The following is a 12420-nucleotide window of genomic DNA, read 5'->3' on the forward strand; positions in this document are numbered from 1 at the left end:
GGGATAATATGAGATGCACTGTTGACCGTTGAAATGTACAATAAGGATTGGTGTTGGGTTAAACACTGATATAACCACTGTGTTTATATCACTTTTTAGATGCCCCTGACGAAGGGATTGTTTTACCCAGAAATGCATTGGGTTCTTTTTTTAAATTAAACATCATGATATGTGGAATCTACCTGTGCCCTGACGTTTGTTTGACTAGTAGCAGAAAACGTATGGATAAAATGAATTGAAATAATAGTTTAAAAAGGAGGAAGAACTAAACGGATAAAAAAAATGGTTAAAAAGAAGATGAATATGGTTGAATTTAATTCATTTGATTTATACAGAGTGAATGGCTGTGCGACTTGGTGGATCTTGTAAAAAAGTTCCCCCTGGATTTGTTTTATTTGCAATTTGGACATAATTGTGTCCAACTCTGCATTGAGGGAAACCTGAGGGGGCTTTCCCAGATGCACTTGCACTTTTCTGAGGACTTCAGGTACGTTTTCAAGATTTGTAAGGACAGAAGCTCATTTCTGTAGCAATTATTTCAGGGCTCAGAGCGATTTTGGAAAATTATGGGGGTTTTTAGGGGAATCAAGGTGTTTTCCGCAGGCAAAGAGTGATTTTATAAATATGTGACACTAACACTTTGTGTGAGCTCAGTAGTGGCATTTACACACTGCAGCAGTGAGACCTGCTCCTTATGCACTGAGAAGAGGATAATAAACCAGCCTTACCTGCTCAGGGTGCTTCTGATATCCTGCAAAACAGAGAAACAATCACAAAGAAATCAGATTCCAGAGAAAAAGTTCAAATGTAACAGTATTTTTAGAGAGAAACACTTCTAATGATCAATAGTTAGAAGACCCTGGTAAGCTATTCCTATTGCAGTCTGTAATCACGTGACTGGAGTCGCATAACAGAGACCAGTCTGTAATATTATGAACTGAGTCATGGCACAGCCCAGTCTGTAATATTGTGAACTGAGTCATGACACAGCTTAGTCTGTAATATTGTGAAATGAGTCATGACAAAGCACAGTCTGTAATATTGTGAACTGAGTCAGGACACAGCATAGTCTGCAATATTGTGAAATGAGTCATGACACAGCACAGTCTGTAATATTGTGAACTGAGTCATAACACAGCACAGTCTGTAATATTGTGAACTGAGTCATGACACAGCACAGTCTGTAATATTGTGAACTGAGTCATGGCACAGTACAGTCTGTAATATTGTGAACTGAGTCTTGGCACAGCCCAGTCTGTAATATTGTGAACGGAGTCATGACACAGCTTAGTCTGTAATATTGTGAAATGAGTCATGACAAAGCACAGTCTGTAATATTGTGAACTGAGTCAGGACACAGCATAGTCTGTAATATTGTGAAATGAGTCATGACAAAGCACAGTCTGTAATATTGTGAACTGAGTCATGACACAGCACAGTCTGTAATAATGTGAACTGAGTCATAACACAGCACAGTCTGTAATAATGTGAACTGAGTCATGACACAGCACAGTCTGTAATATTGTGAACTGAGTCATGGCACAGTACAGTCTGTAATATTGTGAACTGAGTCTTGGCACAGCCCAGTCTGTAATATTGTGAACGGAGTCATGACACAGCACAGTCTGTATTATTGTGAAATGAGTCATGACGCAGCACAGTCTGTAATATTGTGAATTGAGTCATGACATAGCACAGTCTGTAATATTGTGAACTGAGTCATGACAATGCAGTCTGTAATATTGTGAACTGAGTCATGACACAGCACAGTCTGTAATATTGTGAAAGAGTCACATCACAGCATAATGTGTAGAATCGCATGACTATGCTCAGAATGTGATATATTGAACGAGGTCACATGACGTATCAAAAAAGGATATCCCGAATGGAAATCACAAAACATAGAACATTCTGGTATTATGACTAGGGTCAAGTGACTCATTGTATGATGTCCTCTAAAGGTAACGTGACACAGCAGTGGGTGATATCAATGACTTCACATGACAGTCTGATAATCTAATAAAAGTCAAAGACAACATTTTCACACAATATTCTGAATGATATCACATGAACCAACACAGGCTATGATTTTCTGAATTAGGCCACATGACAGTCTGTGATATTGTGAATGGGGTTGCATGCCCCCGCCGCATGTCTGGTATATTCTAATCCTTGTCACATGACCCCATACATGAGGAATTCCATATATTATTACAAAATGTGAATGATTCCCATCCATAAAAGATCCTGATCTTATAGGTGATATCCCAAACACTGAGAACTACACCCTCCCCCTTCCAGGGTGAAGTCTGCCTTGTGGAGTCCTCAGTGAAGATGTGTGGTGACTGATGAGCTTTGCAAGAAACGTGGGTCATAATCTGGTGGAGATACTGCATCCACCTCGAGACAAGAGTCCAGCTCCCCGCAGTTGAGGCTGTATCCAACTCTCAAAGTCCTCAAGCTACTATAGCCCTAGCGGCCGATTCGATTGCTCTAGAGGCTACGGATTGGGCAAAAGATGGGGACGGTCACAATCAGTAGTCAGCTTCAACTTCAGACCTCTCGGGAGTTGGGTTTTCACAACTGGAGTCTCTTCTACATACCCTGAGGGGGAACCTGCTATCCAAGCTAGCATCCAAATTTGATATATCGGAGGCCAACCAAAAAATCATCCAAGATCAGTGCTCGAATATGGAAGCAAAATTAGATGATGTGTGTAAACGAACCAGCGCCTTAAAGAGGAGGACTCTTTGCTCTTGGGGGCCTCCCAGCACCATGAGAGGGCCCTTGAAGATCTCAGAACTCAAAATAAAGCTCTCCAGATGGATGTCGAGAGACTCGAGATCCACTCCAGAAGGAATAATCTAAAATTCCTAAAAATTCCAGAGGGGGCTGAGAATGGAGACGTTAAAGCGTTAATTTGTAAACTTCTTAGAGAGGGGGTTCTAAAGGACAGACCCGATATAAATTTCGAGGCCGAAATCCAACGAGCCCACAGGGACCCCTTCAGATTACACAAAGAGAGGAAAGCGCTAAGAAAGATCCTGGTGAACTTTCTCACCTACACAATAAAAGAGCTGATCTTGGGTAGAGCACTATCAGATACCACACTTCAGATAGACTCAGCTAAATACTTAATTCGGTCAGATGTAGGGAAGGCCACAACTCAAAGACAATGGGAGCTGGGGAACCGAATGCCTGAGTTGAGAAGTATGGGCGCGCAGGTGCAAATGAAGTTCCCTGCATTCCTGAAAGTGGTTTGGAGAAATAAAACCCATAACTTCCTATCACCTCACGAAGTTGACTCATTTCTTCTGTTAATGAAAGAAAACCCCCAGTAGAACCTATCAGTGGAATCTGAATGTTGCACACAACTGGAGGAGAGAGATATCGTTTTACTGTAGATTGGTCTCTCTTGTAAAACATGCATATAAGAAATGTAGGGATTATCTAGTGAGAAATGGTGGGGTAGTGGTGATTTAGAATGAGTGAGGAAAGGGATGCAGGTGATTTAGGGATCTAGGGATTGAAAAAGAAAAGAGCTCGAAATAAAAAAATAAAAAACATAATAATAAAAAAAAAGCACACTAGATTTATATTAGGTGTCTACTTTCCTAGCGGGGATAACCTCGACCGGATAAGGGGAGCCCCCAATCGGCGACATGATCGCCTTTGAAGGTATGGGGGGGGGGGTTCCTCGAGGGAGGTGGGCAGGCAGTTGGGTGGCAAAGGGTAAAAAGGGAAAAAATATTCCTCATATGCATACTAACAGATACAGTGGTAACAGAAGGGAAACGGGCCATGATTCATCCGAGGAAATGTTGGCATGGCCCGCTTGACTAACAACAGAATTAAAATTATTAGTTGGAACTTCAACGGTCTGAGGGACAGAAGGAAAATGTCCAGGGTTAACGAATATCTGTATAATTCTGGGGCACATGTGTGTCTACTGGTGGAAACCCATCTAGAGAGGCTAGAATGTGAGTCAGGGTTGGGCAAACGTGGTTGGGTCCAAGTTATTCTGTGTTCTGACCAAAGTGGTAGCACGAGAGGAGTGGCAATAGTGATCAGAACAAACGCCGGGATCAGAGTAGAGAAGTATGACACAGATCGTTCAGGGAGGTGGTTGGTGGCATCATTATCATGTCATAATACTCCATTTATATGTGCAGTCTACTATGGTCCTAACCAAGATGCCCCGGCTGCTCTCCTGAAGTTAAAAGCTAGTCTGATGGAGTATGATGGGCCTGTCATCTTAGGAGGGGATTTAAATTTGATTTTTGATGAAAAAACGGACCGTACGTCCAGGGTTAAATTCACCCCCCCAAAAAAAATCCTGGGTCGAGCTTAAAAACATAATTAAAGATTTTAATCTTATAGATGTTTGGAGAACCAAAAATAGCACCAAATTAGATTTTTCTTTTTATAGTCGTAGATATGGACATCACTCCAGAATCGACTATTTCCTGTTAGATCAGTCACTCCTTGCCTCAGTAGGCACCATCTCCTATATCCCAGCTATATTATCAGATCATTCGATTGTTGAGCTAGTAATTCATTTCAAACAGAAGGAATTGCAGAGGAGGTGGACGCTAGACAGAGCCCTGCTATTAGAAGAGGGGGTGAGACAAGATCTACGGACCCAGGCGGAGGAATTTATTAGATATAATAACGGCTCAGCATCCCAGCAGGTAATATGGGAGACACTTAAAGCCTTTGAGAGGCTCCCTGATGACTCTTATGATTAGACGGAACAAACTGAGGAAAAAAAAGAATGTAGAAGACCTGCTCAAGATCAAATTAAAAGAACAGGAGCTCCAGGAGGCGTCAGTAAATCATTCAAACACTAAACTCCGTCTGCAAAAGGAGTTGGATAGTCTACGGGCCGACTACCAAGCAGGTATGGATAAGGTTCTTAAAGATAAATGGGATACCAGCAAGTTGCGGAACTTCTCGTATGGTGAGAAATGTGGCCGTTTTCTTGCATGGAAATCCCGGGTGGATAGGACCAGAAATCAGATTAACAGTCTATCCTTGCTAAGTACAGGTGCAGTTACCCATGAGGACGATTTAATTAGTGAGGAAGCCCAATCTTTCTTTCAAACATTGTATACAGCTAATGTCAACTACTGCCCGCAGAGGGCGGATAGCTGGTTAAGTAAAGTACAACTACCGCATCTGTCTGAGAGTGATAGAATCTACCTCTCCTCCCACATCAGAGAAGGCGAAATAAGAACGCAGCTCATGTAAATGGCTAAAGGGAAGGCAGCTGGTCCCGATGGACTGCCAGTTGAAGTTTATAGGATAGTTCTGGATCAAATTCTACCCACTCTAACAACCCTTTTTAATAAAATCCTCCAAGGTGGTGAGAAGGCCCCAGACTCATGGGCAGAAGCTACCGTCACTTTAATTCTGAAGCCACAAAAGGATCCATCTAAAATCGAGTCCTATAGACCGATATCTCTACTAAACACCTACTACAAAGTATTTGCAGGGGTTTTAGCAGCTAGACTAGCCAAAATAATTAAAACCATCATCCATCAAGATCAGAGGGGCTTCATCCCCGACAGGCAACTCAACGAGTTAACTTTTCAAGCCATCGCAGCGATTGATGTTGCAGTTAGCAAGAAACTCCCTCTGACATTGGAAGCGGTCGATGCCGCTAAGGCATTCGACCAAGTCGGTTGGCTATACCTGTGGAAGGCTCTCGCTGGTTTTGGTTTTCCAAACAACTATATAACAGCAATAAGATCTTTATATTGCTCACCGCATTCAAAAATTCTAATCAATGGTTCACTCACCAACTGGGTAACTATTGCTCGCGGGACCAGACAGGGCTGCCCTTTATCGCCTTTGTTGTTTAATTTATACATTGAGCCCTTTGTTTGTTTGCTTAGATCTGATTTGATATTTAAACCTTTAAAGATAGCTGATTTGGAGTTAAAATTTGCGTTATACGCTGACGACTTACTTATGTTCACTCCAAACCCGGGAGATGCCCTTCCCAGATTAGTAGATCTAGCTGAGGAGTTCGGAGAGGTCTCCGGATACACTATCAATAGGGATAAAACCGAGGTTATAGAGTGGAACCAGGAAATAGGGACAGCGGCAGCAAAAACTAGAATGAGATATCTATGGGTATACTTGGCCCAAAAAATCGAAGACATCTCAAAAATCAACCTAGATAGAGTCTCAAAGGATGTTTGTGCCCTCCTTCAAAGATGACACTATTTTCCGTTAGTGGTTGGGTTATTTATTTACCCAAAATTTTCAATTCATTAGTATATAGTACAAGCATTTGCAATGCAATAGGTCTTGCATTTGCGAGAGTTTGAGCTATTGGCATTGTAAATGACAACGCCTTTTATTTATGTGTTTTGAAAGTTGCAAACTGTGTGTAAATACGCACTTTGTACTTATAGAAGCAAGGCTGGCAGTAAAAGAGGTGCAGTTACTGCCAGCCTTGCTTCTCGTAAGCAAAGACTATTAACTCCACTTGCACGTTTTCAAAACACCTAAATAAAAAGCATTGTCATTTACAATGCCAATAGCTCAAACTCTCACAAATGCGAGACCTATTGCATTGGAAATGCTTTTTATTTTACTCTGCACGTCCCCCCTTCCTCCTTAACAATCAACACATAGAAGCAGTTTAGTGGTAAATGGGGTTCAAAGTGGGGAGATTTGCATATCAAAATAAAGTCGAGACCTGGTGAAACTAAACAATGCAATGGACTTAAGAGGATACAAAGCGAGGCAGGATAGCCTTCGGTGTCAACGCGCCTGTTGCTGCTGTGTGCAACATTCAGCTTAGACGGACATTCTTACTGGGCCGGCTTAGTTTCATCCTTCCGAGTTTGAACTGGGCACTGTGAATTCCACAGATGCCCTGGTGCTGTATGGCCGTCCCCTGAGAATGAGTTACAATGTGAACAATGCCGTGACGCTCGCCTAAATCCATCTAGACTGCACTCTGCATTCAAGCCAACATCCATCAAAAGGGGCATTTTAATTTAAAAATGAATGCAAAGTTTACTGCACCACTGTCCCTTACGGGTACAATTAAACATACAAAAAATATACATAAAAACCAATAACTTTTTACGTTTTACAAAGTCATGCAATTGATAACTTATTAAATAAAAACATCGATTGATGTTTTTTTACTTGCGTACTTTCAGTCCAGGAGTCTACCTACCCGGTGCTTTTCGATGGCATGTCACTTTACACCTTTCACAACCAATGGCAGCTCGGCACACTGCTGTGGACACGGGGGGGAAGCAAGCGTTAGGGAAAGCATTGTTCATTCTTTGCTTGGCCTCTGTGCTGGAAGCCTGCATACTGGGTGTGTCTAAGTGCTCGCTTGGAATGGGTAGAGGGTCGGGGCTGTCTGAGGGGCGGGCAGAGGATTCACACTGAGTTAATGTTTATTTTCTTTTATATGGCACGCGTGTAGTTCGAGCTGACGTCAGAGAGCTTTAATAAAAGGCACAGTAGACACCGTCAACTATGTGCATTTAGAGTCGAAAGAATCGAATCAGGACGCCTCATCAGAGGTAATAAGCTCTATATAAATAAATAAATGGCCTTTCACTTGTGTCTTCGTCACAGAAGTGCTCCATGGATGAAGGAAGGTTGTGAGTGAAGTGTTTGGTGACCCGCAGAGCAAGGGCGGCACGGCCGGGAGAGGCACGAGATTAAAAAAACAAGAGACTGTGGGTTGTGTTGTTACATTTTCTGAGATACCTGATGTGTGTCATGCACCGGTCCCGATTCTTCACAGAATGCCTTCCGCACCCCCTATGACACCACTGAGTCGTCCCGCACCCTAAACAATTTCCAGCCCTCATCTGCTAGGAAGCCTGTGCAAGCTTGCAGTAACCCTCGAGGCCTCTGTGCATTCAGAGGAGGAAGTGAGCAAGAGGCAGGAAAACGAAAGTATTAGGCAGCATTCCCCGCCCATCCTCCACGTCAGGCGGCCTTAGCTCTGCGATATAACAGCTGTCCTCTGCTCCCGCACAGCATGCTGGGAAGTGTTGTTGTCCGACACCAGAGTACGTCAAAGGGCAGCAGGAAGGCAGAACTAGGCGGGACCTTGAGGGGGCGCTGCGGAGGGTCTGGGTCGTAGGTGATCTTCGTGACGGACCAGGTACCCCAGAGGCAGCGGTGCGGCCTTGACGTCTTCTAAGGTACAGGGCGGCTCTCAGTGCGGCAGGGACTCGGGAGGGGAGAAACGGTACGGTGCAGTACGCCTTCACATGTACGCACCGGGCTGGGCAAATCAAAGGGCTGACTTGTAAGATGGCGGCCTACTAGCCGTATTTTCTTATTGCAGGCAGGATCCCCGGGGCGGCAGTGCAGCACGGAGCGGGCGGCTTCCCTTGTGCGGTGCGGCACGGCCCCGGGAGGTGGGGACACAGTGTGATGTGTGTGAGCGTGCGTGTGTGTATGTGTCTTGGAGTCTGTGTGTATGCGTGTGTGTGTATGCGTGTGTGTTTAAAAGAGACCGATGACTGTGGGGGAGGGGGGTGTGAGCGAGAGAGTGTCTGTCTGTCTGTGTGTGTATATGCGCGCGCATGTGTGCCAACTTGAAGAAATCGGAGCCGGGGATGTGCACGGCGCGGCACGAGGCTGGAAGTGCGCGTTCGCACACCCAAATCCGCACGGCAAAGCTCGTAACACCCTCTTGTCCCTAATTCCCCCGAGACGGCCAGCTATACGTCTCCAGCTGGACGCATCCTTCGGATGCTATTCCAGCGAGACCTAAAAAAGGGGGCAACTGATCTCCACAGATTTACACACAGAATTTACCAACAAACATTTACAAATACATACACTACTTAATACATACAACAGTATTTTACAAACAAATAAATTCACAGATTTTTACACACGCGTAGCATGAATGTGCGTCCACAATATTGTGATTATTAACGCAGACTTGCAGTGCAATTGATTTGTCTTGCGAAGAGAACTTTTTGTGTTCCATATTGGATTGTTGACAGTAATTGTGAACATTGTGTGTAAAAATCTGTGAATTTATTTGTTCGTAAAATACTGTTGTATGTATTAAGTAGTGTATGTATTTGTAAATGTTTGTTGGTAAATTCTTTGTGTAAATCTGTGGAGATCAGTTGCCCCCTTTTTACTATATACTAATGAATTGAAAATTTTGGGTAAATAAATAACCCAACCACTAACGGAAAATAGTGTGTTTTTTTCTCCCTTAAATAAATGGAGGCCTAGTGACACAGGAACCTAGGTTATTGTTGTTGTTGAGTTTAAACGGGTCCTACCTGGTTCCGGTCTTTTGGGCCCACCCCCTTTTGTTAATCTTCTTCAAAGATGGTCATCTCTTCCTTTAAATATCTTTGGGAGAGTAAATTTAATTAAGATGATCATCCTTCCAAAAATAACGTTCCTATTTAACTCTATCCCTTTATCATTTCACACACCATCTATCAAAAAACTGCAGGGCAAACTTGATCCTTCATCTGGAACTCCAAATCACCTAGAATAGCTCAGAAAAAAACTTAGGAGGACCTTAAAAACAGGAGGGCTGGCCCTTCCAGACCTATTGGTATATTGTCACACTTTTCATTTTAAAAACTTTAGACCACTTGCTGGTAAAATAGATGAATCGTCTTTAGGGCTATTGTTTAAAGCACTATTACAAGACATACCACAGGGTGAAGCTTTTTTTCTTTTTAAGTATGGGGATCCAAAGTTTTTAAAAAAAGTCAGACTCAAGACTTTAGGGGCTGCCCAAAGAAATTGGGTCTTTGTTAGGCAGAGACTGGATATTCCTTATTATGCAGTGCAGGCCCCCATTTGTGAATCCCCAGGTACCCCGATCTGTCTTGATGACCAGTTATCTCGGCCCTTGAGGATGGCAGGGTTAGAATGCTGGGGGGACCTACAGGTAGATTCGTAGCTTCTAAGCTGGGAGGTTTTATCCACTTTAACCAGAGGAACACTCACCAGATTTAAATATTACCAGCTGTCTGGATGGTGGTCAATGAGACCATGGAACTTGAATAATTCCAATCCAAAATTTGATCTAATCTTTAAGACTGGCAAGTGGAAAAATCAAATATCATATTGGTATACAGCCATGTTAGATGCTGATAACATCACGGCACCAGAGCTACAAAAACTTTGGGACAATGCATTAAATCTTGACAGCGAAAGTATGGAAGACCTGTGGATTGACTCATTCACTATCCTGCAGGCGGTGGTCAAGCCCGCCGCATTGAAGCGAAATCATCTCTATACTATGTATAGAGCATATATAACTCCCAAAAAATTAGTCAAGTTTTCCAACTTAGAATACTATTGCCCAAGATGTAGATTCCTCGCTGCTGATGATATACACTTGTTCGCTGTCTGCCCTGAGATAAGAGATTATTGGGTCAAGATCCAAGAATTTTTGGAAGATGTTCTTCAGTCACAGCTGGAAATTACCTATAGAACTGAGCAGAATGGACACTAGACGAGAGCCCTGCAGGAGCAGGTACGAACAGGATAGGTACTAGAAGAGTGCCCTGCAGGAGGAGGTACAAGCAGAAGGGGTACTAGAAGCGTGCCCCGCACGGGGAGGAGGTATGGGCAGAAAGGGTACTTGAGGAGCACCTTGCAGGGGGAGAAGGTACGAGCAGAAGGGGGGCTAGAAGACTGCCCTGCAGGAGGAGGTACGAACAGAAGAAGTACTAGAAGCACGCCCTACAGGAGGAGGTATGAGCAGAAGGGGTACCAGAAGAGGCCCTGCTGAATGTACGAGTAGAAGGGGTATGAGAAGAGCGACCTGCAGGATGAGGTACGAACAGAAGGAGTAATAGTAGCACGCCCCGGAGGAGGAGGTATGAGCAGATGGGGTACCTTGAGCAGGAGGTATGAGCAGGAGTACTAGAAGAGTGCCCTGAAGGTGGAGGTGCGAGCAGGAGGAGTACTAGAAGAGCGCGGCCGGCAGGAGGAAGCTGTCTTGGAAATGTGATCACAACTTTCCTGGAAGAAGAAAGAGCTGCAACTACCTCTAATACAGGGGCTGTTCTGTGGAGTAGAATGATCCAAAACTGCCCCGAAATTTGTGCAGCGCTGTTGCGATGAAGTAAGAGGCCGGTGAGCAGTGGGTGATGGTAAGTAATCAAGATTTCAATAAAAGGAGGAACTCATTACCCGCAGGTCTGTTCTCCATGAAAATCCCAACTGTGTGTGAAAACTCGGTTGCGGACACCATGGAGATGAGCTCCATCAAACAACATAACATTCAAAAGTAAACAAGGCACGTGATCACACTCGCGATCACGCTTCACACAATGCACTACAACCATGGGCTTGTGATCACATAACATACATTACAGAAGGAATAATCACACACTGCATCATCTTCTCTTTTATAATTAAAAATAAAATTACCATTTAATGTAAATACAAATCTTTAAACCTGGCAAGCATGGGAACCTTTCATGCAGATTTGGTTTGAACCTGAACACCACTATCAAATGTAACAGGACAGTCCCTAAGCTCACTAGAAATCTCTGTAGAGACATTTTCATGCGTCACATCTGTAGAAACTCCTTCTGCAACATCTAAATCGGTATTGCATGAGGAAACTTGCGGGTGCACCATGTCTGATAAAGACCAGCATCTTCCCAGTTAAACCAGCTTTCAAATTCAAATTTTTTGTGTTTACAAAAATCACATGCGTGCTCAGGTGTCAAATTACATAGAGCTCTTTTGCTCCACCACCCTTTACCTTGCAACCAAACAACACCTTTGGACACTGCCCCAATCTGATTTGCTTCAGAAAACCAATGAATCTCCCTTTTTCTACCTTATTGGGCTGTCTAAGAAGTACTTTTGAAATCAAGACACTTCACACCATGAATGGAATCATAATACAATTTGTGTTTCATCTGTGTAGCTTCCACTATTTGTTTTACCATTTTGGCAATACTACAATGGCAAATGTTATCTTTTGGCAATGTGTCTTTTATCCAATCAGGCCAAACATCTGACTTAGGTTTCCTTTTCATTAACAAAAAAAAAAGGAAATAACCCAGTAGTGGAGTTAGATGATACGCCAAACCTTTTGTTTTAAGAAAACATCAACCGGTACCCCACTTGCCATATCGGATGGTACACCTTTCAAAAACGTGTTTAGTCTCTCAACCAAACCATTAGAGGTCGGAGAGTATAATGCCAGTTTAAGATGACTGACATGGTGTTTCTTGACAAACTCTTTCATTTGTGAAGAGACTAAATGAGTGCCATTATCAGTAACCATGCTCTTGGGGGCGTAGAAGGAGATTCTTTCATTGAGGTATTGGGGTCTGGTGTTCTGGAGGACTTTGTAGGTGTGTGTGAGAAGCTTGAAGGTCACTCTTTTTTCACCAGGGAGCCAGTGGTGGTCTCGTAGGT

The 12420-nt window shown here is 43.4% G+C and overlaps 1 protein-coding gene across 1 annotated transcript in view; it reads right to left on the bottom strand.

The window, feature by feature from the left end:
* Positions 1 to 12420, bottom strand: part of LOC144754214 (E3 ubiquitin-protein ligase TRIM39-like) — a 256583-nt gene that overhangs the window by 85599 nt on the left and 158564 nt on the right. Inside the window, exon 4 of the mRNA XM_078641799.1 lies at positions 729 to 751. Coding sequence (XP_078497925.1) covers positions 729 to 751 — 23 coding nt within the window. The remainder of the gene's footprint in view (positions 1 to 728; positions 752 to 12420) is intronic.

The sequence above is a fragment of the Lissotriton helveticus genome, chromosome 5_1, assembly GCF_964261635.1.
Source record: "Lissotriton helveticus chromosome 5_1, aLisHel1.1, whole genome shotgun sequence".
In the NCBI taxonomy this organism is placed as follows: Eukaryota; Metazoa; Chordata; class Amphibia; order Caudata; family Salamandridae; genus Lissotriton; species Lissotriton helveticus.